Consider the following 26,669-nt stretch of genomic DNA (forward strand, 5'->3'; position numbering starts at 1 on the left):
AATGCCAATCGAGCTGCATGCTGCTGGGCAGTGAGCTCAGGGCCCATTAGAGGACATGGGGCCCTTGGGTCACCCTCATGAAGTCTTTCTGGTTGTTTGGTCAGAGACATTCACACCAGTGGCCTGCTGGAGGTCATTTTGTAGGGCTCTGGCAGTGCTCATCCTGTTCCTCCTTGCCCAAAGGAGCAGATACTGGTCCTGCTGATGGGTTATGGACCTTCTATGGCCCTCTCCAGCTCTCCTAGAGTAACTGCTTGTCTCCTAGAATGTCCTCCATGCCCTTGAGACTGTGCAGGGAGACACAGCAAACCTTCTGGCAATGACACGTATTGATGTGCCATCCTGGAGAAGTTGGACTACCTGTGCAACCTTTGTAGGGTCCAGGTATCGCCTCATGCTACCAGTAGTGACACTGACTGTAGCCAAATGTGAAACTAGTGAAGAAACAGTCAGAAAAGATGAGGAGGGAAAAATGTCAGTGGCCTCCACCTGTTAAACCATTCCTGTTTTGGGGGTCATCTCATTGTTGCCCCTCTAGTGCATCTGTTGTTAATTTCATTAACACCACAGCAGCTGAAACTGATTAACAACCCCCTCTGCTACTTAACTGACCAGATTAATATCCCATAAGTTTCATTGACTTTATGCTATACTCTGATTATAAAGTGTACCTTTAATTCTTTTAAGCAGTATATATATATATATATATATATAAAATCTCATAGTGCCTTCCATATTTACCTATCCATCCAACCCCTTAGTTGCTGGTCGTGGATGGTCAGTCGGTCAGCTAATTGTTCTTCATATTCTTACATGTCCTGTGTTTGACAGAAGGCCCTGCCGGTGGCTGAAGTTCTCCGTGATGTCTGCCCAAACGCCAGCCGCTGTTGTGACTGTGAAACTGTCCGTATCTGTTGTTCGATTCCCCTGCTGTTTCACTAACTGGCTCTGGGATTTCTTTTGGTGTCATATGTGTGAAAGAGGAAAATGTTTCCAATATACAACTTTTAATTTTGAAAGCGTAAATGAATCGGTAATTGAGGTGGTATAGAATGTTGGTCCATTTTAAAACGGAGGAGTTTTTTTTTTTTTTTTTCCAAGATTCAAAAATGGGTACAATGGGCTGAATTTTGAGATCTGTCAGTGAAAAGGCTGACTGGTTTCTTTGAAGTGTACAACATCAGTTCACTGGGTGCGGGGCTGCTTCAGGTGGCCACTCGGACAGACAGACAGCCATTGTGGTTTCAGTTCTCATATTTTCTGTGAGGTTCTGCTCTGCTCAGGTCGTCTCCCTTCTGAACTGGAGCTCAGGCGAGACCTGCTGTGTCGTCCGTTCTCCATTTCTTCTATAGTGGGAGTGCAGTAGGAGGCCCGACTGAGGCAACTCAGAGCAGATCTGTGGTCCCAGCTGGCTAATCTCCTGGGTTTCCATTAAATTACACAGCTACTGGTTCAATCCCCTCATCTCCCTCAGTGTGTGAATCACTGAGCCTCATTGTGCTCCAGTTGTAAAGACAAAAAACTCAGTGGAGTCAGGTTATCTACAGGTGCCGGTCATAAAATTAGAATATCATGACAAAGTTGATTTATTTCAGTAATTCCATTCAAAAAGTGAAACTTGGATATTAGATTTATTCATTATACACAGACTGATGTATTTCAAATGTTTATTTCTTTTAATTTTGATGATTATAACTGACAACTAATGAAAGTCCCAAATTCAGTATCTTGGAAAATTCGAATATTGTGAACAGGTTCAATATTAAAGACACCTGGCGCCACACTCTAATCAGCTAATTAACTCCAAACACCTGCAAAAGCCTTTAAATGGTCTCTCAGTCGAGTTCTGTCAAGCCACTCTTGAACAAGAGACAGCGTCAGAAGCGTCTCGACTGGACTGCTGCTCAGTGGTCCAAAGTTATGTTCTCTGATGAAAGTAGATTTTGCATTTCCATTGGAAATCAAGGTCCCAGAGTCTGGAGGAAGAGAGGAGAGGCACAGAATCCACGTTGCTTGAGGTCCAGTGTAAAGTTTCCACAGTCAGTGATGGTTTGGGGTGCCATGTCATCTGCTGGTGTTGGTCCATTGTGTTTTCTGAGGTCCAAGGTCAACGCAGCCGTCTACCAGGAAGTTTTAGAGCACTTCATGCTTCCTGCTGCTGACCAACTTTATGGAGATGCAGATTTCATTTTCCAACAGGACCTGACACTTGCACAAAGTGCCAAAACTACCAGTACCTGGTTTAAGGGCCATGGTATCCATGTTCTTGATTGGCCAGCAAACTCGCCTGACCTTAACCCCATAGAAAATCTACGTGGTATTGTGAAGAGGAAGATGCAACACACCAGACCCAACAATTCAGAAGAGCTGAAGGCCACTTTCAGAGCAACATGGGCTCTCCTAACACCTGAGCAGTGCCACAGACTGATCGACTCCATGCCACGCCGCATTGCTGCAGTAATTCAGGCCAAAGGAGCCCCAACTCAATATTGAGTGCTGTACAGGCTCATTATTTTCATGTTCATACCTTTCAGTTGGCCAACATTTCTAAAAATCCTTTTTTTGCATTGGTCTTAATTGATATTCTAATTTTCCGAGATACTGAATTTGGGACTTTCATTAGTTGTCAGTTATAATCATCAAAATTAAAAGAAATAAACATTTGAAATACATCAGTCTGTGTGTAATGAATGAATCTAATATACAAGTTTCACTTTTTGAATGGAATTACTGAACTAAATCAACTCTGTCATGATATTCTAATTTTATGACCGGCACCTGTATAATATGGCATAGTCTTGACTAAGGCACACAGACATCACTCAATGTACCTCGTATCTCCTTCCAGCACTACTAAAGTTCTTCGTTTGCAGGGCTGAAAGAGAAGAAGAAAAAAAGTCTAATCAGCTCATAAAATAAAGCGAGACATCACTGAGAACGAGTTGTATGGAGGGATAAATCATCTGATCCATTGAAAAGCTGACCAGACCCCTCAGAACGCTGTACTCTTCACTTAGCATGTGATGTGAGACCACCAGACATCATGGCAGAAACTGGACTGGTCAGTCCATACAGGAGGGCATCCTACCTCCACAATGATAGATAGAGTGTGGAGGGGAGACTTCAGACTGATAGTGAAAGACGAGGGAGCAGCCGGAGGACATCACCTGTGTCCTCTTGGTGGACCCTCCAAGGATCTGCCAGCATCGAGTGTCTAATGGAGCTAATCGCACTGGGAATTTCATTTTGGTCCTTATCTTGCCCGTCTAGCTGCTACTGTGCCTCGTTTTTAATCTACCAGAACTGAACGTGACCCCCTAGGCCATGTTGATGAGCAGCTTTGGGTAGCCAGTTATGTAGAAGAGCCGCCCAGGTGAGAGTGGCAAAGTGTGTCGAGTTGCTCCCTGATGCCCAGGATTACGATGCTGTGCCCCTTTTCTGGGTCGAGTTTGCAGATTCTCCTCGTGTCTGTTTAATTTTCTTTTGGGCATTTCGATTTTCATCCTACATCCCCAGGAGATGTGATGATTAGGTGAATGGGCAGCGGTGGCATTGGAACATTGTTAAATATTTATGTAATTAAGTCTACGGGACATTGTATAGCACCCACTACTTTCCTATTGTTCTGTATATGGATGTGGATATTATAAGATAAATGTTTGGCATTTTTCAAGTCAAAGTTATTTCTTCCCCATCATGTTAAAGACATGGACGATTGTGTCGGTCCCCTGTCTATCCATCCATCCATTATTCAACCCGCTATATCCTAACCACAGGGTCACGGGGGTCTGCTGGAGCCAAACCCAGCCAACACAGGGGGCAAGGCAGGAAACGAAACAAACCCCGGGCAAACACAAACACACTAGGGACAATTTAGGATCACCAATGCACCTAACCTGCATGTCTTTGGACTTTGGGAGGAAATCCACATGAAGCACATTTTATAAATGAATAAAATTAAAAAAAAAAAGCCTTAAAACTTAAATATTTCCAGTTGGAAGTAGGAAGAAAGAGTGCCCTCCGTGTTTCTGAGGTGTAAGACGAAGTGGGCATTGCCTATTCTGCTAGGTTTTAGGGGGCTTCAGGTCTAAAAGTTTGTGTGGATTCAAGTAGGAAAAAAAATAAAAACATACTTCAAAAATAAGGCCTGGCGTCCGTCCGCAGCTCTCGATGCAACTTACCCTTCAGAAATCACAATCACTTTCTAAATGTGCATTCATGAACATGTCTCGATGCTAGTCGGCCTCATACAGACGCCATCACCCGTGCTGCAGATGTTCATGCATTGACAGAGCAGCCCTCCTCCTGCCATGTCGAGACCCCCACCTGCGTTCAAGAGCTTCCATAAGTGAGTACGCAAGACTATGTGCCCGTCCCATGTGTTCTGGCGGTCAGGGGAAGGCATGAAGCGGGTAGCCACTATCACCTGGCACAATGTAAGAACAGGACGTCATTGGGATGTTGTTGGTAAGTTTGAATGAAGGCTTACTTTCTTACAATAGGACTCTCGTATGCATTAGCTCCATTAGAAAATGCAAGAGTGGGCATGAACATGGTGAAAGAGCATGAAGACGCCAAAAACAGCCATAAAGCAGGCTCACTACCTTAACTAGCCAAGAGATTCACGCCAGACCAGCTTTCCCAAGAAACTGACCTGCAGACCGCAATCTGGCTAAAGCATAAAGTGAGGAAAACTGGCTTAAGTCAGGTCAGGTTGTGGGGCATGCACTGGCACAGTGCATTGCCACACCCCACCATATAATGAAACAGCTTGGGGTAAACGGGCAGACACGCGGCCCAGTCCCACCCTTCAGAACTGACCGTCTATCTGCTGCAGCCAGGTGTTACATGGGCATCCCCTTGGCTTGGGCCAGCCACTCTGCAAGTCGTGCCACATGGCCGTGGCGCTGTAACTGACGCTCCCTCACAATGCAGGTCATGTGCCTCATTCAGGACCCCATGAGCAACACAAAGTCAAACCAGCGGCACCAAAGAGACACACATGAAGGAGTCCAGTCTTCATCTTCGATCACTGGAGAGCGTCCATGTCTCGCAACCTTCTAGTAGGTAGATAGATAGTGGCCCATATCTCTCGCAATCTGACTTAACAGTCCAAATTTAAAGAAAATGTCCGACTATGGAGCAAAAGCCCCACAAGTATAAAAGATGACTGTAAACCTTCAACTTCTACATCAAAAGAGCAAGAAAAAATATTTACAAAGATTCTATTAACAAGAAAATAGAGAAATACAAGCAAAATGCTCAAAAGAGCAAAAGGAGCTGGCAAAAAAGCAATCCTACACAACTAAATCCGGAAGACGCAATCCTAAAACAGAAGCAAAAATCCAGAACCAGAAAATATCAACTTACAAATCCTCCAAACCACAACGCCCTGTGATCTACTTGCTGGGTCTGCTGCTCAAGCCACCTGATAAAGGCAGAGGGAGGAGCCAACAGCAGCGATGTCAGGGTGACCCCACCTCCAGGAGCTCCACCCACAACTTACATGGACTGGATTCACAAGTGCCAGTCGGAGGCTGAGCACATATTCATCCATCCAGTCCATTATCCAAACCACTATATCCTAACACGGGGTCATGGGGGTCTGCTGGAGCCAATCCCAGCCAACATGGTACACAAGGCAGGAAACAAACCCCGAGCAGGGTGCGCACACACACCAAGCACACACTAGGGACAATGTAGAATTGCCAATCCACCTAAACTACATGTCTTTGGGAGGAAACCCACGCGAACACGGGGAGAACATACAAACTCCATGCAGGAACCCAGGTCTCCTAACTGTGAAGCAGCAGCGCTACCCACTGTGCCACCGTGCCACCACACATATTCATGTTTTTGATAAAAAGATACCATTAAATGGATTCAAAAATATAGCCAAAGCATTCCTAGTATTTCTACAGAGATAGGTTGATATGAAAGGCACTATATCGGTGCTTCCCAGTGCTTTTTGTTCCAACCAGCATCTGTTTTTAAATGGACTCCCGGCTAATTAAGTAAACTGTTATTTCCCAAGTTCTGTGTTTTGGGAACAATTTGGAAATTAGAACACCTGGAAAAGTAGAATGAAAATCAAGATGAAAATATTGTTAAAAAGAAAAAAATACATTATTCCCATATAACTGCTTGGTATATTTTAAGATTTTTTTAAACCAAACTTAGTTTGTTTAATTAATCCATTATTTACTAATTAGTGGCTCTGGCACTAAAGTAGTTGCCTCCTTTGATCATTCAGTGCTGTTTGCGCCGCTCATTTTTAATTGTTATTAATATGATACAACGAACCGGGAAAACTGCACAGAGACAGAGCAAAAGAATGGAATCAACAAAAAAGAGTTAAGCATTTAGATCTATAGTAAAAGCAGAAATATTTCTAAATGTCTTTTAAATATAAAAATTATGCTGCTGTTCTCTTCTGAATGTAGAATAAGAGAAAAACAAAATCCCAGCTAATTAAATGAGATCAGTGCTATCGGGTGTTGTCACTGATTAGGAATCCGACCGGAACAAAAACCTGCAGCCACAGTGAGCTCCCGGGACTGAGTTTGGGAAGCACCGCATTGTATCATAGACCTGTGGTTCGTAAACTCAGTCCTGGGGGACCCCCTGTGGCTGCAGGTTTTTTGTTCCAATCGATCTCCGTTTTTCATTGGACTCTTAGCCTAATTAACTGAGTCGTTATTTCCCACTTTCTGTGTTTTGGAGTCAATATAGAAATGACAAACTAAATTCGGTAGATTTTTATTAAAATGTAATAAGCAGTTATATGGGGACTATGAGATTTTTTTTAGTATTCAAAACGTAATTTTCCTTCTGCTTTTCCGGGTGTTCTGGTTGTTGAATTGATTCTTTACTAATCAGCGAGTCTGACACTGAAGTCGTCGCTGCTTTCGTCATCCCGGGTGTCTGCTGTGCTGGGTGTTAATTGTCACTCTTAGGGTTAAATGAAGGGAGCAGACTACACAGGAAAAGGGGAAATAATATGAAAAGAACAAAAGGGAGTTAAGAATTTATAGCTTTAAAAAAATAGAAATAAATGTAAAAAAACATACTGTTGTGTTTTTCTGAACGCAGGATAAGAGAAGAGTAAAAAAGACCAGCTAATTAAATGAGATCCGTTGTTATCGATTATTATCGCTGATTGTGAATCTGGTTGGAACAGAAACTTGCAGCCACAGGGAGTCCCCTGGATCGAGTTTGGGATTCATCGCCATAGATAGATAAAACTTTATTTGTCCCTACATGGGAAATTGGCTTTTTACAGAAATCTGTTAAATACGAAAACATGCTGTAAAATCTCAAATAATGTGCACTCGTAAAAAAGAAATTCACATATAACGCGCACCCTTACCTTTTCAACATTTTCGGGTGGATGTTGAATTGTGTTGACAGGAGGAGTGATTGCGATAATCAGCTATAAACGTCACAAAAAAAATTGCTGTTACGATAACGGTAGACTCTTTATTTGGAGGAATAAAGACTTGTGACGTCTAATCCCTGTGTGTGTGCCAGTAGTGAAGAGCATTACAGTGTTGCCAGTTGGGCGGTTTTCACGCCAAACTGGGCTTCTTTTTAAATACCGTTGCGTAAAAATTTAGGTGGTGGCGGGTTGTGATTGTTGGGCTATAGTTTTAATAGCCAGGTGTGAGTTTTTGGGCGAAATTTCAACCTCATCAATGACGTCATATTGAACGGTTATTGTATAATGTGAAAATAAATGTACGGACTTGTATTCTTTCAAAGATGTGTTTGATTGATTATACGCTAGTTGTTGGTTACATCGAACACTGATAAACATTTTGGAGCGTCTCGTTTGATCATATGGGTGAGTGGTCGAAATACGAGCAGCGGTACTGTGCCGAGTGGGAAAAAGACGTGGAATTTAAGGACTGGATCCAGAGAATTCCAGCAGACACAACACAAAAGCTTTCTGCAAGCATTGCAGAGGGTGGCACGGTGGCGCTGCTGCCTCGCAGTAAGGAGCCCCCCTGCGTGAAGTTTGCATGTTCTCCCCGGGTTTGCGTGAGTTTCCTACCACAGGCGAAAGACATGCAGGTTAGGTGCATTGGCGATTTGAAATTGTCCCAAGTGTGTGTACGTGTGCACCTGCCTGGGGTTTGTTTCTTGCCTTGCGCCCTGTGTTGGCTGGGATTGGCTCCAGCAGTCCCCCGTGACCCTGTAGTTAGGATATAGCGGGTTGGTTGGACAATAGATGGATGGAAATATTGCTGATGTGAAATCGGCGCTCATCAGGGTGACTTGAGGTCGCATTGCGCGACTGAAAAGCACCGTCGCAACAGAGCTCGTCATTCTAATGCTTGCAGTCTTTTTAACGTCTGATGTCAGTCCGTGAAGCCGGTTGTTGTTGACAGCTCAGTCATAGCTGCTGAACTGCGGTTAGCTGTAGGGGCCGCAAACTCCAACCAACTTCACTTCATTCAGTTTCTTTGAAGTCAATTCTCGTTGCTAATTAAACCCGTTATTTAATGCCATGGCATTCATTCTGCAAAAGTTCGCTGATGACACTGCTATTGTGGGATGCATCAGGAGTGGGCAGGAGGAGGAGTACAGAAAGTTAATCAAAGACTTTGTTAAATGGTGCGACTCAAACCACTTACACCTTAACACCAGCAAGACCAAGGAGCTGGTGGTGGATTTTAGGCCCCTCATGGACCCTGTGATCATCAGAGGTGACTGTGTGCAGAGGGTGCAGACCTTTAAATATCTGGGAGAGCAGCTGGATGACAAATTGGACTGGACTGCCAATACTGATACTCTATGTAAGAAAGGTCAGAGCAGACTATACTTTCTGAGAAGGTTGGCATCCTTCAACATCTGCAGTAAGATGCTGCAGATGTTCTACCAGACGGTTGTGGCGAGTGCCCTCTTCTACGCGGTGGTGTGCTGGGGTGGCAGCATAAAGATGAAAGACGCCTCACGCCTGGACAAACTTGTTAAGAAGGCAGGCTCTATTGTAGGAGTAAAGTTGGACAGTTTAACATCTGTGGCAGAGCGACGGGCACTAAGCAAACTCCTGTCAATCATGAAGAATCCACTGCATCCACTTAACAGTGTCATCTCCAGGCAGAGGAGTAGCTTCAGTGACAGACTTTTGTCACCGTCCTGCTCCACTGACAGACTGAGGAGATCGTTCCTCCCCCACACTATGTGACTCTTCAGTTCCACCCGGGGGAGTAAATGCTAACATTAATTTTATTTATTTATTTATTTTTCATTTTTATTACTATTTAATTTAATATTGTTTCTTTGTATCAGTATACTGCTGCTGGATTATGTGAATTTCCCCTTGGGATTAATAAAGTGTCTATCTATCTATCTATCTATCTATCTATCTATCTATCTATCTATCATATAGTGCCTTTCATATCTATCTATCTATCTATCTATTATATAGTGCCTTTCATATCTATCTATCTATCTGTCATTGTAGACGTTTCCAAAACTGTTGATTTTCTTTTTTTAAGAGCTCTGTCAAAATGTTTTGTGGACCTGAGCAGATCAACATTACTGAGGCCTTCACCTTTTTTTTATTTTCAGTTATTGTGTGATGGACGCAGGTTGTTGTTTATATGTTGGTACATTTTGTGACTTAATGTTGTTCGATTGCTAATAAAGGAAAAAAAAATAATTAAAAGGGCCCGAGTCTTAAGTTGTGCATCAACTAAAATTAAGGAAAAGAGCTAATTAGCAGCAAAATCTGGTCACTAATTAAGAAAAGGGTTCAAATGAAAACCTGCAGCCCACCGTGATATCCCGTGTAGTGGGAAGTGGCCCCAGCCTACACTCTGATAGTTCATGAACCAAACAGGATCAGGGGAGAGATGAGCCGCAGACAAAAACGGGAGGGTGAATAGTGCAAGTTCATTTACAAGAGTGCAGTGGTGTCAGGTGGGCTTTGAGACACAGTCATTCAGCACTGACGAGACTTCTTCAGAAATAAATAAAAATAAAACAAAAAATATGGTGTATTTACAAAAACAGTGCACTCCTACTAAAACTACACACACACACTCCAACAATGAAGTTTGCTTTCTTTCAAGACCGTAAAGAAGCTCCTCCAACAGGAAAGAAAAAAACAAAAAAACGCACAAGAACAAAAAACAAATGTGTGTGTGTATAAACAAAAACGATTGCACCAAAATCAAAATTATCCGAGCACCAAATAAGTATTTACTAGGCTGACCCGCCTTTTAAGTTGACCACTTCTTAAGGCAATTCAATATGTAGATTAATTTGATATTTTATACAAACTCATTAATTTGGTTATATTGCATTTGAGCGGTATTACTTTAATACTCATAGTTTCTGTTATTTTTGTGATGAAATTTAAACTTTTTTTCTATATTGAGGTCGCCCTTTTGAACCCCCCTGATATTTACTACGCGGTGAGACATTTGTACTCCATCAACATGAATTATTTCCAGAGACATAATTTTGTCTATTTTTCCAGCACATCGCGCACAAAAGCAAGGGAACGATGGGAGCACCAGAACTCTGCTCACATCATGTCGCTTCGTACCGCAAGCCGCAAGTTGTAAGTCTGTGATAAGCGGAATACCGCTACGCTTTCCACTCACGGGACAGAAGGACAATCCCGACCGCTTTTATATAGTAAGAAAGAAGAAGAAGATGTCGCACAGTCTGGAGTAGAAAATCATCTATTACCTGGAGAAACTAAACTACAAATCCCATCGTGCATTGTGGACGGGGCGTGTGCAGGGCCGGATTTAGATGAAAAGAGGCCCTAGCCTATTCCACTTATGAGGCCCTTTCACCTCACATTTTTAAGTTTGTTCAAATTGCTAACAATTCGAATGTAGGCCCCTCTTGATCTTGAGGCCCTAGGCTGAAGCCTAGTTAGCCTATAGGAAAATCCGGCCCTGGGCGTGTGTGAAACTCCGTGCTACTCGCACAGTCTGGAGTAGAAAATCATCTATTACCTGGAAAAACGAAACTACAAATCCCATCGTGCATTGCAAAATGGACGGGGCGTGTGTGAAACTCCGCGCCTGCGTAGCACTCACGGGATGGAAGGACACTCGACCGCTTTTATATAGAAGGATACGTCCACCAAAATGATCACTAGGGGAAATATAACTATTAATTCAAAAGAATATTTACAAGGCCGCCAAAATTCCTGCTCCAAATAGCCCAGTTACTGCTACCTCGCCTTTAGGTCCACTGATGACCCCTGTTGGCCGACAACTCCTTAAATCTCAGCGACAACATTGTCCGGCCAATCTGCCACCCCGTCTACCTCACACACCTATCCAGGTAGACGCTAGCGCGTTCACGCCCCGCCCGCCCCGATCAGCTATATCAGCTATATCCTATGTACTTAAAATAGGACTCCTGCCGGTCGCTCGCGTATAAACCCCTCTGGGACGGCCAATGACTATGCTGAGCTCAAGTACATCAGCAGCCGACTCACCAGTAAGTAAATCAGTTCTTTACAATATGGGCTCCCCAGCTCTGACTCAACCATAGCTTACATAGACTAGTGCCGTTTTTTTTTCTTTCAGACGCGCCGCACCTTAAACCGCCTGCGCTGGGCAGGCTGCGAGAACACCGGCGTGTAAAAATGAACAGGTGCGGAGGAGCCGTAGTGGCCATTATAGCGGCTCCACGTGTGTCCAGACACAGCGCGCCTCACAACGCTCACCCGATAGACGGCCCCGCGTTCCCGCAGCAGCGCCCTCAACACACAAACGGTAAGCGCACGTCCTTACAACCTTAGAAATAGCGCTGCTTAAATTTCAAGGCTTAGGTCTCGCATTACCACACCCACCAGGACCGGAGTTGGAGACCCCGGTTCTAAAACGTTTATCCTTTTCTACCAAGCCGTTCGTACTAGGGTGTTGTACCCGTGTTAGTCTTTATGGATGTTGAGAAAAGCCAAGCAAAATGACACATTTTATTGAGTGTTATCTTATCCAACGATCTTGACCATACATTGTTCTTCTCTCTCTTGTTAAATTAACCCTAGCCTGAATGAATCTATTAATTTTTTACATTTAAGATTTCTCATTTAAAGATTTACCAGTGTTGTTTCTTGTCCTAGTGTGTGGATATAAACACAGGGAACTCCGGTTTCTGTATTACATCTCGCCTGCCTGAAGAAGGGGCCTGAGTCGCCTTGAAAGCTTTGCATATTGTAATCTTCTAGTTAGCCAATAAAAGGTGTCATTTTGCTTGGCTTTTCTCTATTATGCCGTTAAAGTAATTCTTGTTAGCAGCCAACACTGTTGTACAGCCAGACACAAAATGGTGTCTTGCACCTTGTATTCCATGAACATTCATTTATTTGTCTTTGTTTGTTCTGCATACATTGTGTTTATTTGTTTGTGCTTTCCTCTTAGCATGATTCTTATTTTCTTGCGTTTGAATTGGCTCTGGCACTGTTGATGGGTGTCGCTGTGCTGCACTGAATGTCATGTTGTGTCACTGGCTGCGACTCGTATTCTAGTTAAGGAAACAAATGTACGCTGTTTGCATGTAGAATAATAGAACGTTTTCAGAATGATCTTCAAATGCAAAACACTGCAGTAGTGGAAAGATGAGGAGTTTTGATTATATTTCTGTTATATTGTGTGACAATGCCGGTCCCCTACAGGCTCCCTCTTCCCACGTGGGAGTCTGCTGAACCAACACCGTCGATAGTTAAGACCGAGATGAGCTGACGTATGAGGACAAATCTCTGATGATCCCAGAGGATGGTGGAAAAAGTGCTCAAGTGCTTTTATTTTACAGAAAAGTCAAAACACAAGTAAAACCAACAAAAGTGTCAATTGTGAAGTATTTTAAATTAAGTGCAAAAATAAATCCATAAAAATCCAATGAAAAGCGGGAATCAAAATGAATAAATAAATCCGTTAAAAATCTGAGCTTAAAATGGAGACTAACTCCAACTGCCCTGGGGCGCACTGACAGAGGCGATATTAATGGCAGGCATCTTAAAAAAGTGTCAATTTCAGTCAAACACATGAACATTTCTTGGCGTCTCCAGGCTTTTAACTAGTAGTGTAGATCATAAATAAAAATATGAAAAACTAGGGGGCTTCCCTCACCAAACCCCCAGCAATGCACTACGCACCAGCAACTTTGCATATCTGCCGCTCGCGTATGTGGATTTCACCTTCACCAAATGACAAACCTTTTAATTCTCGTGGATACGCCTGTTCATTGGGAAGAAACTCTACTTCTCCCAGATGGCAACACAAATTAGATGATCTACGAGTCTCCGACTTAAAGTTTAAAGCCAAACAATATCTACATATTTCTATCATATCACCTACAGTATGTCCATATATTTGATCTCTTTTTGCTATTACCTTTTCGTTAATATCGCATTGAATTTTGATTCCGTGTTTAGACTTTCATCGTGACAACGCAATGTATAACTGCCCGTGAGTGAATATCATTTCTTTCTCTCTACGTGAACTGTGTCTGACAATAGCAATCACACCAATGAGAAATGAGAATGAACTGTGTGTGCCGTTGTAAATATTTTAGATGTGCGCAGGACTTTTCTAAATCTCTTTCCATTAAGTCTTGTCTCACAGGGCTTGAAATTTTCTCTTGCGGGATTTCACCTTCACCAAATGACAAACCTTTTAATTCTCGCGGATAGGCCTCTTCATTGGGACAAAACACTACTGTTCCCTGAAACCAACATGAATGAGACGATCTACGAGTCTCCGACTTAAGGTTTCAAGCCAAACAATATCTACATACAGTACTTCTGTCATATCACCTACTGTATGTCCATATATTTTACCTTTTCATCAATATCGCATTGAATTTTGATTCCGTGTTTAGACTTACATCGTGACAACACAACATATAACTGCCCGTGAGTGAATATCGTTTCTTTCTCTCTACACCAACTGTGTCTGATAACAGCATTCACACAAATGAGAAATAATTGAACCGTGTGCGTGGTTATGTGGGCAGCACTTAAGTTCTTGTCTCACGGGGCTTGAAATTTTTTCTTGCGGGATTTCACTTTCAGCAAACAACAAATCTTTGAACTCTCGCGGATACGCCTGTTCATTGGGAAGAAACTCTACTTCTCCCAGATAGCAACATGAATTAGACGATCTACAAGTCTCTGACTTAAAGTTTAAAGCCAAACAATACCTACATACTTCAGTCATATCACCTACAGTATGTCCATATATTCAATCTCTTTTCATTAATATCGCATTGAATTTTGATTCCGTGTTTAGACTTACATCATGACAATACAACGTATAACTGCCCGTGAGTGAATATCATTTCTTTCTCTCTACACGAACTGTCTGACAATAGCAATCACACCAATGAGAATGAACTGTGTGTGTCGTTGTAAATATTTTAGATGTGGGCAGGACTTTTCTAAATCTCTTTCCATTAAGTCTTGTCTCACAGGGCTTGAAATTTTCTCATGTGGGATTTCACTTTCACCAAACAACAAACCTTAATTCTCGCAGATACGCCTCTTCATTGGGAAGAAACGCTACTTTTTCCCTGATGGCAACACGAATGAGATGATCTATAAGTCTCCAACTTAAAAGATTAAATCCGAACAATATATTCGATCTCTTTTCGCTGTTCTGTTATTTCACAGAGTAATTTCTGTTTGTTGGCGCTAATGCGACCTTTACTATCATTTTTGTGAGACTTTCAAATGTTCGTACTTCCATTATCTCTGAATGTGTACCGCAGCGTTTTTGAATTCTTTACGACGTTCTACCTTGTCATCTACTCTTTGTCTTTTATTTCCGGCCCCGGGCGTGGTAAGATCTCTTGGCACAAAGACTCACCCTGCGGGATGTGAAAAAGTCACGTCTCGTCTCCTTCCAAGATTTTCTTATTATAATAGAGAGAGAATTCAAAAAATGACAATAAAATATAAAATACACAAAGATTACGATTGTTACATAACAAAGTAGCACGTTTATTTGTTAACTTGGGTGGCTGAATTCTATTTTCAACCACTTCATTATTTTAAACACTTCAGTCAGGTCTCCTCTTAAACTGCGAAGGCTCAGCTCTTTTATTCTTTCCTCATAACTCATCCCCTGTAGCCCTCTAGTCAGCCCAGTTGCTCTTCTCTGGACCTTTTCTTGTGCTGCTATGTCCTTTTTGTGGCCTGGAGACCAAAACTGCACCCAGTACTCCAGATAAAGCCTCACCAGTGTGTTATAAAGCTTGAACATTTGTGGCGCATTTCTAAGCTGTACTATGATTATGAAGAAATAAACCTGAAAAATCCCAAACATCTCCTTTAATATCCATATGCCCACCGTATCCCATATAGTACAACAGTAAATGAGTGGGTGCTATACAATGCCCTGTTGACTTGTGTTATGTTGAAATATGTTACATTTACATTTTCCAGTTTTCTACTACATGGTGGCACATGTGGCTAATGCCACCACTGCCCATTCACCTAACCATCACCTCTATTGGGGATGCAGAATAAAAATCAAAGTGCCCAGAGGAAAATCAGACAGACATCAGGAGAATCTGCAGACTTGAGACAGAACACAGAAATGGGCCACAGCATCGGAAATTTGGACACCAGGAACCATGTAGTGCAGCAGTTAAGTTCAGATGGAATAACCAGCAGGAATGAAGTTCAGCCATTGAATAAAAAATAAATAAAAAAGTGGCTCCTCAAAGCCACTAAGAATTCAACACAAGAAAAGATGACATGACGCCTGGCCGCTCCTTCAGGGTAAGCATGGATGACCCCCCCATGTAGACTCACCTGTGAGTTTCCGCTTTGGCTTCTTCATCCAGAGGAGCAAAACAACCAGAAGAATCACTAAGAGCAGCACTCCTAGTACGGCTCCGATGATGGCTCCTACTGGTAGAGCTGTGAAAAGTAATGAGGGGTAAGAAACAGCACCCCAGTGACCCCAACAGTCATAGCGGCCATGGCCGTAAAAGAAAGAGGGACATCACCTAAACAGAATGCCACCAGCTGTCACCATAATCTCATTTTATCTCATTTTTCAAGTCAAGACGGAGGTAAAAAGCTTAGTGGTAACTGTTGACTGTAATCTGAATTTTAAATCGCATATTAATCAGATCACTAGGACAGCATTTTTTCACTTAAGAAACATAAGTAAAGTTAGACCTCTTATATCATTGAAAGATGCTGAGAAATTAGTTCACGCGTTTGTTTTCAGTCGACTAGATTACTGTAACGCACTCCTCTCAGGACTACCCAAAAAAGATATAAATCGTTTGCAACGAGTGCAGAATGCAGCTGCTAGAATCCTAACTAGGAAAAGAAAATCCGAGCACATTTCTCCAGTTTTAATGTCACTACACTGGTTACCTGTGTCATTCAGGATTGACTTTAAAATTCTGCTTATGGTTTATAAAGCCTTAAATAATCTGCTCCATCTTATATATCGGAGTGTCTGACATCTTATATTACAAATCGTAACCTCAGATCCTCAAATGAGTGTCTCCTTAGAATTCCAAGAACAAAACTTAAAAGAAGTGGTGAGGGGGCGGCCTTCTGCTGCTATGCACCTAAAATCTGGAATAGCCTGCCAATAGGAATTCACCAGGCTGATACAGTAGAGCACTTTAAAACACTGCTGAAAACACATTACTTTAATATGGCCTTTCTATAACTTCAATTTAACTTAATCCTGATACTCTGTATGTTCAATTCATCATAATAACTATTCATGGTGGCTCTAAAATCCGTACTGACCCCTACTCTCTTTTCTGTTTCTTTTTCCGGTTTCTTTGTGGTGATGACCTGCGCCACCTCCACCTACTCAAAGCTTCATGATGCTCCAACAATGATGGATGGATTAAAAGGCAGAAGTCTACGTGACCATCATCATCAAGTCCTTCCGTGAGAACCCTAAATCCAAAGAGGACTGTTTGATTTATGTTAGGTAGATTGCCCAGAGGGGACTGGCTGGTCTCATGGTCTGGAATCCCTACAGATTTTATTTTTTCTCCAGCCGTCTGGAGTTTTTTTGTTTTTTCTGTCCCCCCTGGCCATTGAACCTTACTCTTATTCGATGTTAATTAATGTTGATTTATTTTGTTTTCTTATTGTGTCTTTTATTTTTCTATTCTTTATTATGTAAAGCACTTTGAGCTACTGCTTGTATGAAAATGTGCTATAGAAATAAATGTTGTTGTTGTTGTTGTTATTTTAATGGATTTAGCAGGAAGCAGTATCATTGCATCACTTACCGTCTTTAACATGGCTCGCTGTAGAAAAAGCAGATGGGACAGGAGAGCCTTGGGGGGGAAAAAAGAATGAGAAGTAAAAGAAAATGTTAAGGAGTTAGCAGACCCCATAAAGCATCTAACATATGAGCTGCCATTCATTTATTTCTAGCAGTAGCAGTCATTTTGTCACATGTGCAGAGTACAGTCACACACAGTCTTGTGGCTCCATTTGGCCATATGTCGGTCACAAAGTGTAGACATCATTGCAAACTGAGGCTTCATGGGTCGCTGATAGACGCACTTTAAAGGGCTGGGACAGAGCAGCACAAACGGCTCTTCACGGCTCAGCGTCTGCACTCCGACAATCAGGCATTTATGGTAGAATGGCTAGCAGGAGACCACTTTTACCAAACAGCATTTAAAGGACTTCAAAAAAAATCAAAGAAGAAGATTCTCTGGTTTGATGAGACAAAAACTGAACTTTCTGGCCAGAACTCCAGGCACTATGTCTGGTAAAGACCAGGGGCGTCGTGTATAAACGGTGTGTACGTCCGTTTCCACGCTCACTTCGAGATACTGTACTTGTAATGTAATGAACCCCAAGCACTTACCTGTCTCTTCAGTGGCTTCAGGGCTGGTTCCTAAGGTCGGTGTGCTGGGGGCTGCTGTCGAGGTTGTCTGGATGGTGGTGAGAGCTGCATTTACACAAATGAAAAGATGAAAATGACAAAAACTGGACCATCTAGTGATAAAAGAGGAACATTGATCTAGAAAATAATACAATGTCTGTGAATGTCCTCCAGTGATGTTATAAACAAGGTAGAAACGGACAAGTTGGAAAAATTCAGAATGACCGGGAGGAAAAGATAAACAAAGCCTCCAAGGGAGAGTCGCCATCTGAGCTAAAGGTCCAAATTAAGAAGTTGATAACACAAACTCGTGGTGAAGTGAGCAAAGGGTCCATGGCAGCGAGGGTTTGTTTTTATTGAAAACCAGTGCAGCTCAGGTTTGATGGGTGTGGGTGTGTGCTGTAGCAAAGCCTAGAGGCCCCATGGTGTCAAATGGGGAAGTTGGCTGATGACGTATTCATGTGCAAATGTGAGGAGTTCAGCCGTTGTCCTCATTGACACTCCTTGGCTTGTTAATGGAAGCCCCTGCACTCACAAGTATGAAGAGCACCTGAGCAGGATAGAAGAGAGAACCAAGTGAGAAATCAAAGAAGTATGGTAAAAAGAAAGGATAGAGATCGGTTGGGAGTCAGTGACGAGAGAAAGCAACAAAATGTTCAGGAGGAATCTAACGAAGGAGCTGAGCGAGAGGCGCTCTCAGGATGGTAAGGATCACTCCTGCTGCACCTTGGAGGGCAGGAGTGACCGAGGTGCTCCTAGGAATCCTGTAGACACAAAGGTGTAAGAAAAATGGATTCAGGCTCAATGTCCCCTCCTGGGAGTCAAGGACCCCTTTTGCCAGGGTCTCGGCCCCAATGAGTATACTTGGAAGATGGTCGAGGAGAGTGAGAAAGAAGAGGGTTTGGACAAAGAATCAAAAGGCAATTCTGATTTGATTTTATCATTGGGTTTATGGAATATTGATTGAGCGATTTATGCATTTTAAGTTCTTCACAGGACACCATTCCTTATGCGTTATTTACATGGTGAGTCAAAATTATATTAATATTTGAATGGCAGAAACAATTTATTCACAAATCATACTTCATATGTGCAAGATGATTTACAGGAAGGTCTCAACGTGTGCGCCATCATGTTCAACTCAACGAGCAACGGTACCATTTGAAGCCTGGACACACATTTCACGGGGAATAGATGACACCACAGCCCATATTCTGTCCTTCAGGTCATTGATATCATGAATGTTCCTGCTATACACATGCGCTCCTTCACCATACGCCATAACCAGAAATCACAGGGTGTCAAATCAGTGGAGTGTGGAGGCCATGGCAATGGTCCACCATGACTTATCCATCGACCTGGAAAGGTGTGGTCGAGATGACAATAATCCATTAGCGTTAACATCATTTTGACTCACCCTGTACTTATGAAGAGGAATTTGTATTTTGATTTTGGACATTGGGCCATTTTGATTTAAAACAATCAAAGCAATGAACTGATGCACCAGTTTGCTTGCTTGAATCCTCATTACACACGTTGTGGCGGACAGCCAGGACGCATTCCCGGCCGGGACGTCCCTTTGTCACTGGATCTGGGGGAGCAGCCGTGGGAGCCACACTACGTCCCTCGGAAACTTTGTTGGCAGCCCCCCTGGGTTGCGTCGGGGCCACTTTTGTGGAACACCGGAGCTCATCCTGGTTGAGCTTTGTGACTTCCGATGTGGGAGCTGTATAGAGCTGCACGTCTTAACAAGACCGTCTGGGCGGGAGCGTAGCCACACCTGGAATTAGGCCAATGAACACCTGCAGCACTTCTGGGTGGGCTATAAGAGGAGCCTGCAGCCATTACTCGGGGTGCCAGAGTTGGGAGGAGGAGGACGAATCTGCCCGGGAGAAGCAGTGGAGGAAGACAAAGAGTGTGATTTGGGGTGATTTTCTTTGTATTTTTGGACTGTGTTGTGCCTGTGGGGTTCACAGGAAAGACGTGCCCCACAGGCGAAGAAAAATTGGTTTGTGTCGGGTCGGCACCAACTAAGCACCAATATCACAGCGTTTCATCTCAGTACATAACTACTGATGTGCGCGTTCAAGAACAAGTGATGCCAGCATCAAACCGAAACGGAAACCATGAGTTAAAAGTGGAGGTAACAAAGCAGAGGTCCTAATGTAACTACAGACGTGGACAAATACGTTCGTCACCTTACAGCTCACTGAAGTGGTGCGGTCGGGCCCCTGCAAATGGATGACATGAAAATTGTTGTCCCCTGTGTGCCTGCATGCCTTGGAGATGTCGCCAAGTAAAGCAAAGCATGCGTGACAAGAGATCAAGTGTTGCTTATTCTATACGGATATTTTAAAATGGCCTGGACACAGTTGTGGGGACCCCAAGAAAAAATGACAAATAATTGGATGCAAAGGATTTTTCAGACTCGCCATTTCCTTGAATTCATATCACACACACTTCTCCAATTGTGCAATCACTTATTAAATGGAGACAAGTCATCACTCGGTTGTTTGGTGTCATCGTGTCCCCAACACTGAACATGGACCAGAGAAAGCAGAGGAGAGAGTTGTGTGTGGAGTACAGAAAGAAAATGATGGACAAGCATGTGAAAGTCAAAGGCTAGAAGACCACCATCTTCAAGCAGTTTGATGTTCTTGTGACAATAGTTGCAAATATCAAACATAAGAAGTTTAAGGTCTTTGGGACTGAAGCCACCAGAGGAAAATCAACCTCATAATGGACAGAGAAAACAGTGAGAATGGTAGACAAAAAGCCAAGAACGAAGAGATACAAGCTGAACTCCAAGGTCAAGGTCCATCACTGTCTGATCGCATCATCTATCGCTTTTATTTAAATATAATATGAATATAGATTCTATTTATAGAGAAAAGGATTATATGAAACACTAAACAAAAAATTCTGTAAGCTTTAATTAAACTTTCTCTCCTATAGAGAAAGACACTCGATCTTTCAATTCACAGATGGATAAATATACTGTATATATACACAAACACACACACATATATATATTTATATCATTATATTTATATATTTATTGCAGCTTGCATGTTAGGGTTATTTGTGAAAAGAAGTCTATTGCCATATCCAGAGCACAACCGAGAAAGTGAAAGTGTTCAAACAGAGATGCCTCACACAACCTGCATTTGTTTGCCATCCCAGGCTGGGCATTGTTACGTCTCCACTGGCTGGGATTTAAAGTTTTGTTTTATGTCTCTTTTGTTTAATTTTGAGCTTCTGAAGAATGTTAGTTTAGTTTTGTTTATTCTCTGCTTTGTTGCATTTACTGGTGCTGCTGTAGACATGAAAGGCACCATACAGTATAATAGACAGATAGATTGATATGAAAGGCACTATAAAATGGACAGACAGATAGATAGAGATAGGTAGACAGACAGATGGAGAGATGATACCTTATTTGCCCCAAGAGAATCTAAGACTTTGCAGAAACTGAAGAAAATGTAAATATTAAAAGAAACCCCAACCCTCGATCACACATTAGAACTTCTTGCCTGGCTAATAACTTGAGAGGCGTTTCTGTCAAGTAACAGGCCGGTAGGTGAGAATACAAGTTTACCCATAAAAGAAAAAAAAAGCAGTGGCCGTATGATGAAATTGTGTCAGCACCGAGTAAACACACACTTTCTCGGCCTTTATTACAGTAAAAGCATTTTCACAGCCGCATTTATTGCACAATTTAATTATTCAGTGTTTCCGTCACAAAGTCATTTATTGGCACAGTTCCGGAGCTGCTCTCCAACGTGGTGTAAAAACAGGCAAAACTTTTATCTCGAGAGACTCTCCATCAGTTAGGTCTTTCAAAAATGATAAGTTTAAGAAATTTAAACTACAATTAGTCGCATACCATCCATAAGCAGCAACAGCACGCCAATGGAAGTCATTTTTATGTGTAAGTTTATTTGGGCTCCATTTACAATTACAGTACATGATATTATAAAGTGCTGCTAAAGAGCATGTAACTAATGTAGTCTACTGATACACGCAGCTTCATTCTATTATGGCTGTAATCTTTGAATATGACTTACTGTTCTAATATCTCTCTATTATAAAATAAATCTTGCGACGATATGAGACTTTTTTCCTGTGACGAGACGTGATCTTTGAAAGAGAGACAGAGAGACACTTTCATGTCCTGTGAGATGGGCAAGTCACGTCATACAGCCTTTGGAAGCAAGTCCTGTGAAACACATGCAGAGCAGGTTAGAGATAATGGAAGTAGGAAAATTCGAAAGTCTCAAGAAAATTCGAGTAAAGATCGCAATAGCGCAAACAAACGGAAAATATTACTTGGTGAAATAACGGAACAGCAAAAAGAGATTGAATATTCAGGTGCTGTACAGGCTTTTAAACGTTCGAAGCACCAAAGGAAATGCAGACCACGCGGCACGGAGGCAGCAGCAAGCCAGCAGCTGATCGAGCAAAGAGGAGGTAAAAACAACAGTCACTTGTTTCCCAATGTATCACCGTTTAAGAGGGGGGTTTTGGAGGAGCGGCCATGTCTCCTTGGAGTGTGTTCAGCCCCCCTCTTCACAACGGCTAGCGGGGGGGTAAAGGGGTTGGCAAGCGAAGCCCCCAAGTTTCATAAAGTAAAATGTGGTTACTAAGTCTTCATCCACACTACTACATGTTTTTAAATGAAACAATCTCCATCCACACTAAAACCAACCAAAGCCTGTTTGATGTAGTCGTCCACCTACACCGGGCAAGCATGCAGAATAGACGTCTTATCCAACACTGGTGATCCTAGTAAGGATGGTAAGGACGCCAGAGACACAGAATTTATTGTAAAACTGTACTGACTGCTCCATTATTTGCCTTTTGCACAGAGAATTCAAACTCTACAAGACACAATTTAGATCGATACGGATAAACAAAACCAACAAGCACCATGGAAAGCAACTCCTCTGTGTCTGCTGTGTTATGAAATGTTTGTCTTCCATGAAAGGTGAAGGTGCCATAGAATAAAAATCCCAAACCAATAATATCCAAAGTTGGGAAATCATGCAGAGTCCAGATGCCTTCTGGTTTCAGTTTAGACTTTCATTAAAGATAATAATGACAAGCTGTAGTCTGTCCACAGAGTGAGCCGCTCTTCCTGAGCCTGAGGACATTTTTATACGTAGCTCAACACGTCTGCTATGTTACAGGACACCACCTAATGGCATCTTACCACCTTTGTGCAATCACCCTGCAGTCAGGACCACTGTATTAGGTTATGCCCCTTCGTGTTCATTGTTTATTATGCAGAATACCAACATCTGTTTGGCATTTTGCCATCTTTGTCTCCCATCATTTTTTTGCTCCCTTACTGATAATTGTCATTGGCTGGCCAGGTGTCATTTTTACATGTAAGACTCCAAGCATATCAGTGCATTCCACTGTTCAAACTATATTGGTGAGATTACAATATACTTTAAAAATGACACCTTATAAGGGGCAGAATCACATAGCAAAATAAGTTCTTAATTATATACTGCTCAAAAGAATTAAAGGAACACTTTTTAACCAGAGTATAGCATAAAGTCAATGAAACTTATGGGATATTAATCTGGTCAGTTAAGTAGCAGAAGGGGTTGTTAATCAGTTTCAGCTGCTGTGGTGTTAATGAAATTAACAACAGATGCACTAGAGGGGCAACAATGAGATGACCCCCAAAACAGGAATGGTTTAACAGGTGGAGGCCACTGACATTTTTCCCTCCTAATCTTTTCTGACTGTTTCTTCACTAGTTTCACATTTGGCTACAGTCAGTGTCACTACTGGTAGCATGAGGCGATACCTGGACCCTACAGAGGTTGCACAGGTAGTCCAACTTCTCCAGGATGGCACATCAATACGTGTCATTGCCAAAAGGTTTGCTGTGTCTCCCTGCACAGTCTCAAGGGCATGGAGGAGATTCTAGGAGACAAGCAGTTACACTAGGAGAGCTGGAGAGGGCCAAAGAAGGTCCATAACCCATCAGCAGGACCAGTATCTGCTCCTTTGGGCAAGGAGGAACAGGATGAGCACTGCCAGAGCCCTACAAAATGACCTCCAGCAGGCCACTGGTGTGAATGTCTCTGACCAAACAACCAGAAAAACTTCATGAGGGTGACCCAAGGGCCCCATGTCCTCTAATGGGCCCTGAGCTCACTGCCCAGCAGCATGCAACTCGATTGGCAATCGCCATAGAATACCAGAATTGGCAGATGCACCACTGGTGCCCTGTGCTTTTTACAGATGAGAGCAGGTTCACCCTGAGCACGTGACAGAAGTGAAAGGGTCTGGAGAAGCCATGGAGAACATTATGCTGCCTGTAACATCATTCAGCATGAGCAGTTTGGTGGTGGGTTAATGATTGTCTGGGGAGGCAGATCCATGGAGGGTCACACAGACCACTACAGGCTTGACAAAGGCACCTTGGCTGCCATTAGGTATCAGGATGACCCTATGCTGGTACAGTGGCACCTGGTGCACGACAATTCCTGGCCTCATGTGGTGAGAGTATGCAGGCAGTTCCTGGAGGATGAAGGAATTGATACCATTGACTGGCCACCACACTTTCCTGACCTAAAACCCAATAGAACACCTCTGGGACATTATGTTTTGGTCCATCCAATGCCACCAGGTTGCACCTCAGACTGTCCAGGAGCTCAGTGATGCCCTGGTCCAGATCTGGGAGGAGATCCCCCACAACACCATCTGTCATCTCATTAGAAGCATGCACCGATGTTGTCAGGCATGTATACAAGAACACAGGGGCCATACAAAGTGCTGCGTACAATTTGGAGTTGCTGCAATTAAATTTTGGCAAAATGGACTAGCCTGCCACATCATTTTTTCACTCTGATTTTTTGGGGCGTCTTTGAATTTAGGGCTGTGTAGGTTGATCATTTTCATTTCCATCAAACGATGTGGCATCCTTTCGTTCCTAACACATTACCCAGTCTATATCAGTATAGATATCCAGGAGGATTTCTTTTTCCCATTGAGATCTGATGTGTTTTCAAAGTGTTGCTTTAATTTTTTTGAGCAGTTTATTACACATTGTAACTTCTGTGCCGTCTTTAACGTGGCTCGCTGGAGAAGAAGCAGATAGGACAGGAGAGCCTTAGGGGGGAAAAGAGGAATGAGAAATCAAAAGAAATGTTAAGGGATTAGCAGACCTCATAAAGCATCTAACATATGAGCTGCCGTTCATTTATTTCTAGCAGTCACACATAGACTTGTGGCTCCATTTGGCCATAAGTCGGTCACAAACTGCAGACTGAGGCTCAGTGGGTCGCTGGTAGACGCACTTTAAAGGTCAGGGACAGAGCAGCACAAACAGATCTTCACGGCTCAGCGTCTGCACTCCGTCAATCAGCCGTTTATGGTAGAATGGCTAGCTGGAGACCACCTTTACCAAACAGCATTTAAAGGACTCCAAGAACATGCAGGGAAAAAAGAGAAGATCCTCTGGTCTGATGAGACATGTCTGGTAAAGACCGGGGGCCTCGTGTATAAACGATGTATACGACTGTTTCCATGCTCACTCTGAGATTCTGTACTTGTAATCTAATGAAACCCAAGCACTTACCTGTCTCTTCAGTGGCTTCAGGGGTGGTTCCTAAGGTCGGTGTGCTGGGGGCTGCTGTTGAGGTTGTCTGGATGGTGGTGGGAGCTGCATTTACACAAATAAAAAGTTGAAAATTGCAAAGACTGGACCATCTAGTGATGAAAGAGGAACACTGATCTAGAAAATAACACCCATTGTCTGGGAATGTTCTCCGGTGAAGTTATTAACAAGGTAGACACGGACAAGTTGGAAAAATTCAGAATGACCGTGAGCAAAAGATGAACAAAGCTTCCAAAGGAGAGTCGCCATCTGAGCTAAAGGTCCAAATTAAGAAGTTGATAACACAAGCACTTGGTGAAGTGAGTAGTAAAGGGTCCATGGCAGTGAGGGTTTGTTTTTATTGGAAACCAGTGCAGCTCAGGTTTGGGGAAGTTGGCTGATGGTCCATCACTGTCTGATCGCATCATTTATCGCTTTTATTTACATACTAGCAAAATACCCGTGTTTCGCAGCGGCGAAGTACTGCCTTAAAATTTTTATTAAGAAGAAAATTAAACCTTTTTAAACTGAGGGAAAATATACCAATAATTATTTGTTAAGGATCTCTTTGTATACCATGTTGTCAGTTCGGCCCTCCAGTTGTAATATGACCAAGCTGTGCGCTGAGCTTACTCTTGAGCATGTAACGTACAGTTGGCCATGTGAACAGTAATCTTGTCTCAAATCTCACAGCTTGGATTGCTGCTGTCACAATCGGTTTGAGTTTCATGGTTTGTTTTAATTACGACAGTATTTGTAGGACTTGTGTTGAAGTGACATTCGGCATCTGTCAAGCGTTGTAAGTATACAACTGGTTTCATCGATAAAATCACATCCAGCTTGTGAGAGTTTAAACATTCATAAACATCAAAGTGTCCACTACTGAAATCGTCACCTGTTAATCTAAGATGTTTAAGAGGCATTGGCGGTTGTCAAAAGGTGTAAAATATTTGGCCATTTCGGTACACTTGAAAGCGACAACCAAACAAGTCAGCGGCAGCCATCAACTCACATGCAGATCCATAGGTGAAGGCCTTAAACATTTCACTCTTCTGGTGCTCCTGTGTAGTCTAATTATCTCCTGTACCGTCATCAGTCCACACCTTGAACCTGTCCCAGTCATTCAATACATAAGACACAATGTTCCTCCGGATATCAAGAGTGAGCCTGATATGGCCGTGCAATATGTA

At 42.7% G+C, this 26,669-nt stretch overlaps 1 protein-coding gene across 2 annotated transcripts in view; it reads right to left on the bottom strand.

Annotated features, from left to right (window-relative positions):
- Positions 1 to 26,669, bottom strand: part of LOC120526303 (CMRF35-like molecule 3) — a 62,557-nt gene that overhangs the window by 4,808 nt on the left and 31,080 nt on the right. Inside the window, exons 4-8 of one of the 2 annotated variants that reach the window (XM_039749426.1) lie at positions 25,462 to 25,545; positions 17,844 to 17,927; positions 17,254 to 17,301; positions 15,794 to 15,901; positions 2,832 to 2,875 (exon numbers count right to left, since the gene is read on the bottom strand). In XM_039749426.1, the coding sequence (XP_039605360.1) occupies positions 2,832 to 2,875; positions 15,794 to 15,901; positions 17,254 to 17,301; positions 17,844 to 17,927; positions 25,462 to 25,545 (368 nt within the window). The remainder of the gene's footprint in view (positions 1 to 2,831; positions 2,876 to 15,793; positions 15,902 to 17,253; positions 17,302 to 17,843; positions 17,928 to 25,461; positions 25,546 to 26,669) is intronic. The other variant, XM_039749427.1, reaches the window with a different exon arrangement.

The sequence above is a fragment of the Polypterus senegalus genome, chromosome 3 (genome assembly GCF_016835505.1).
Source record: "Polypterus senegalus isolate Bchr_013 chromosome 3, ASM1683550v1, whole genome shotgun sequence".
Classification (NCBI taxonomy): Eukaryota; Metazoa; Chordata; class Cladistia; order Polypteriformes; family Polypteridae; genus Polypterus; species Polypterus senegalus.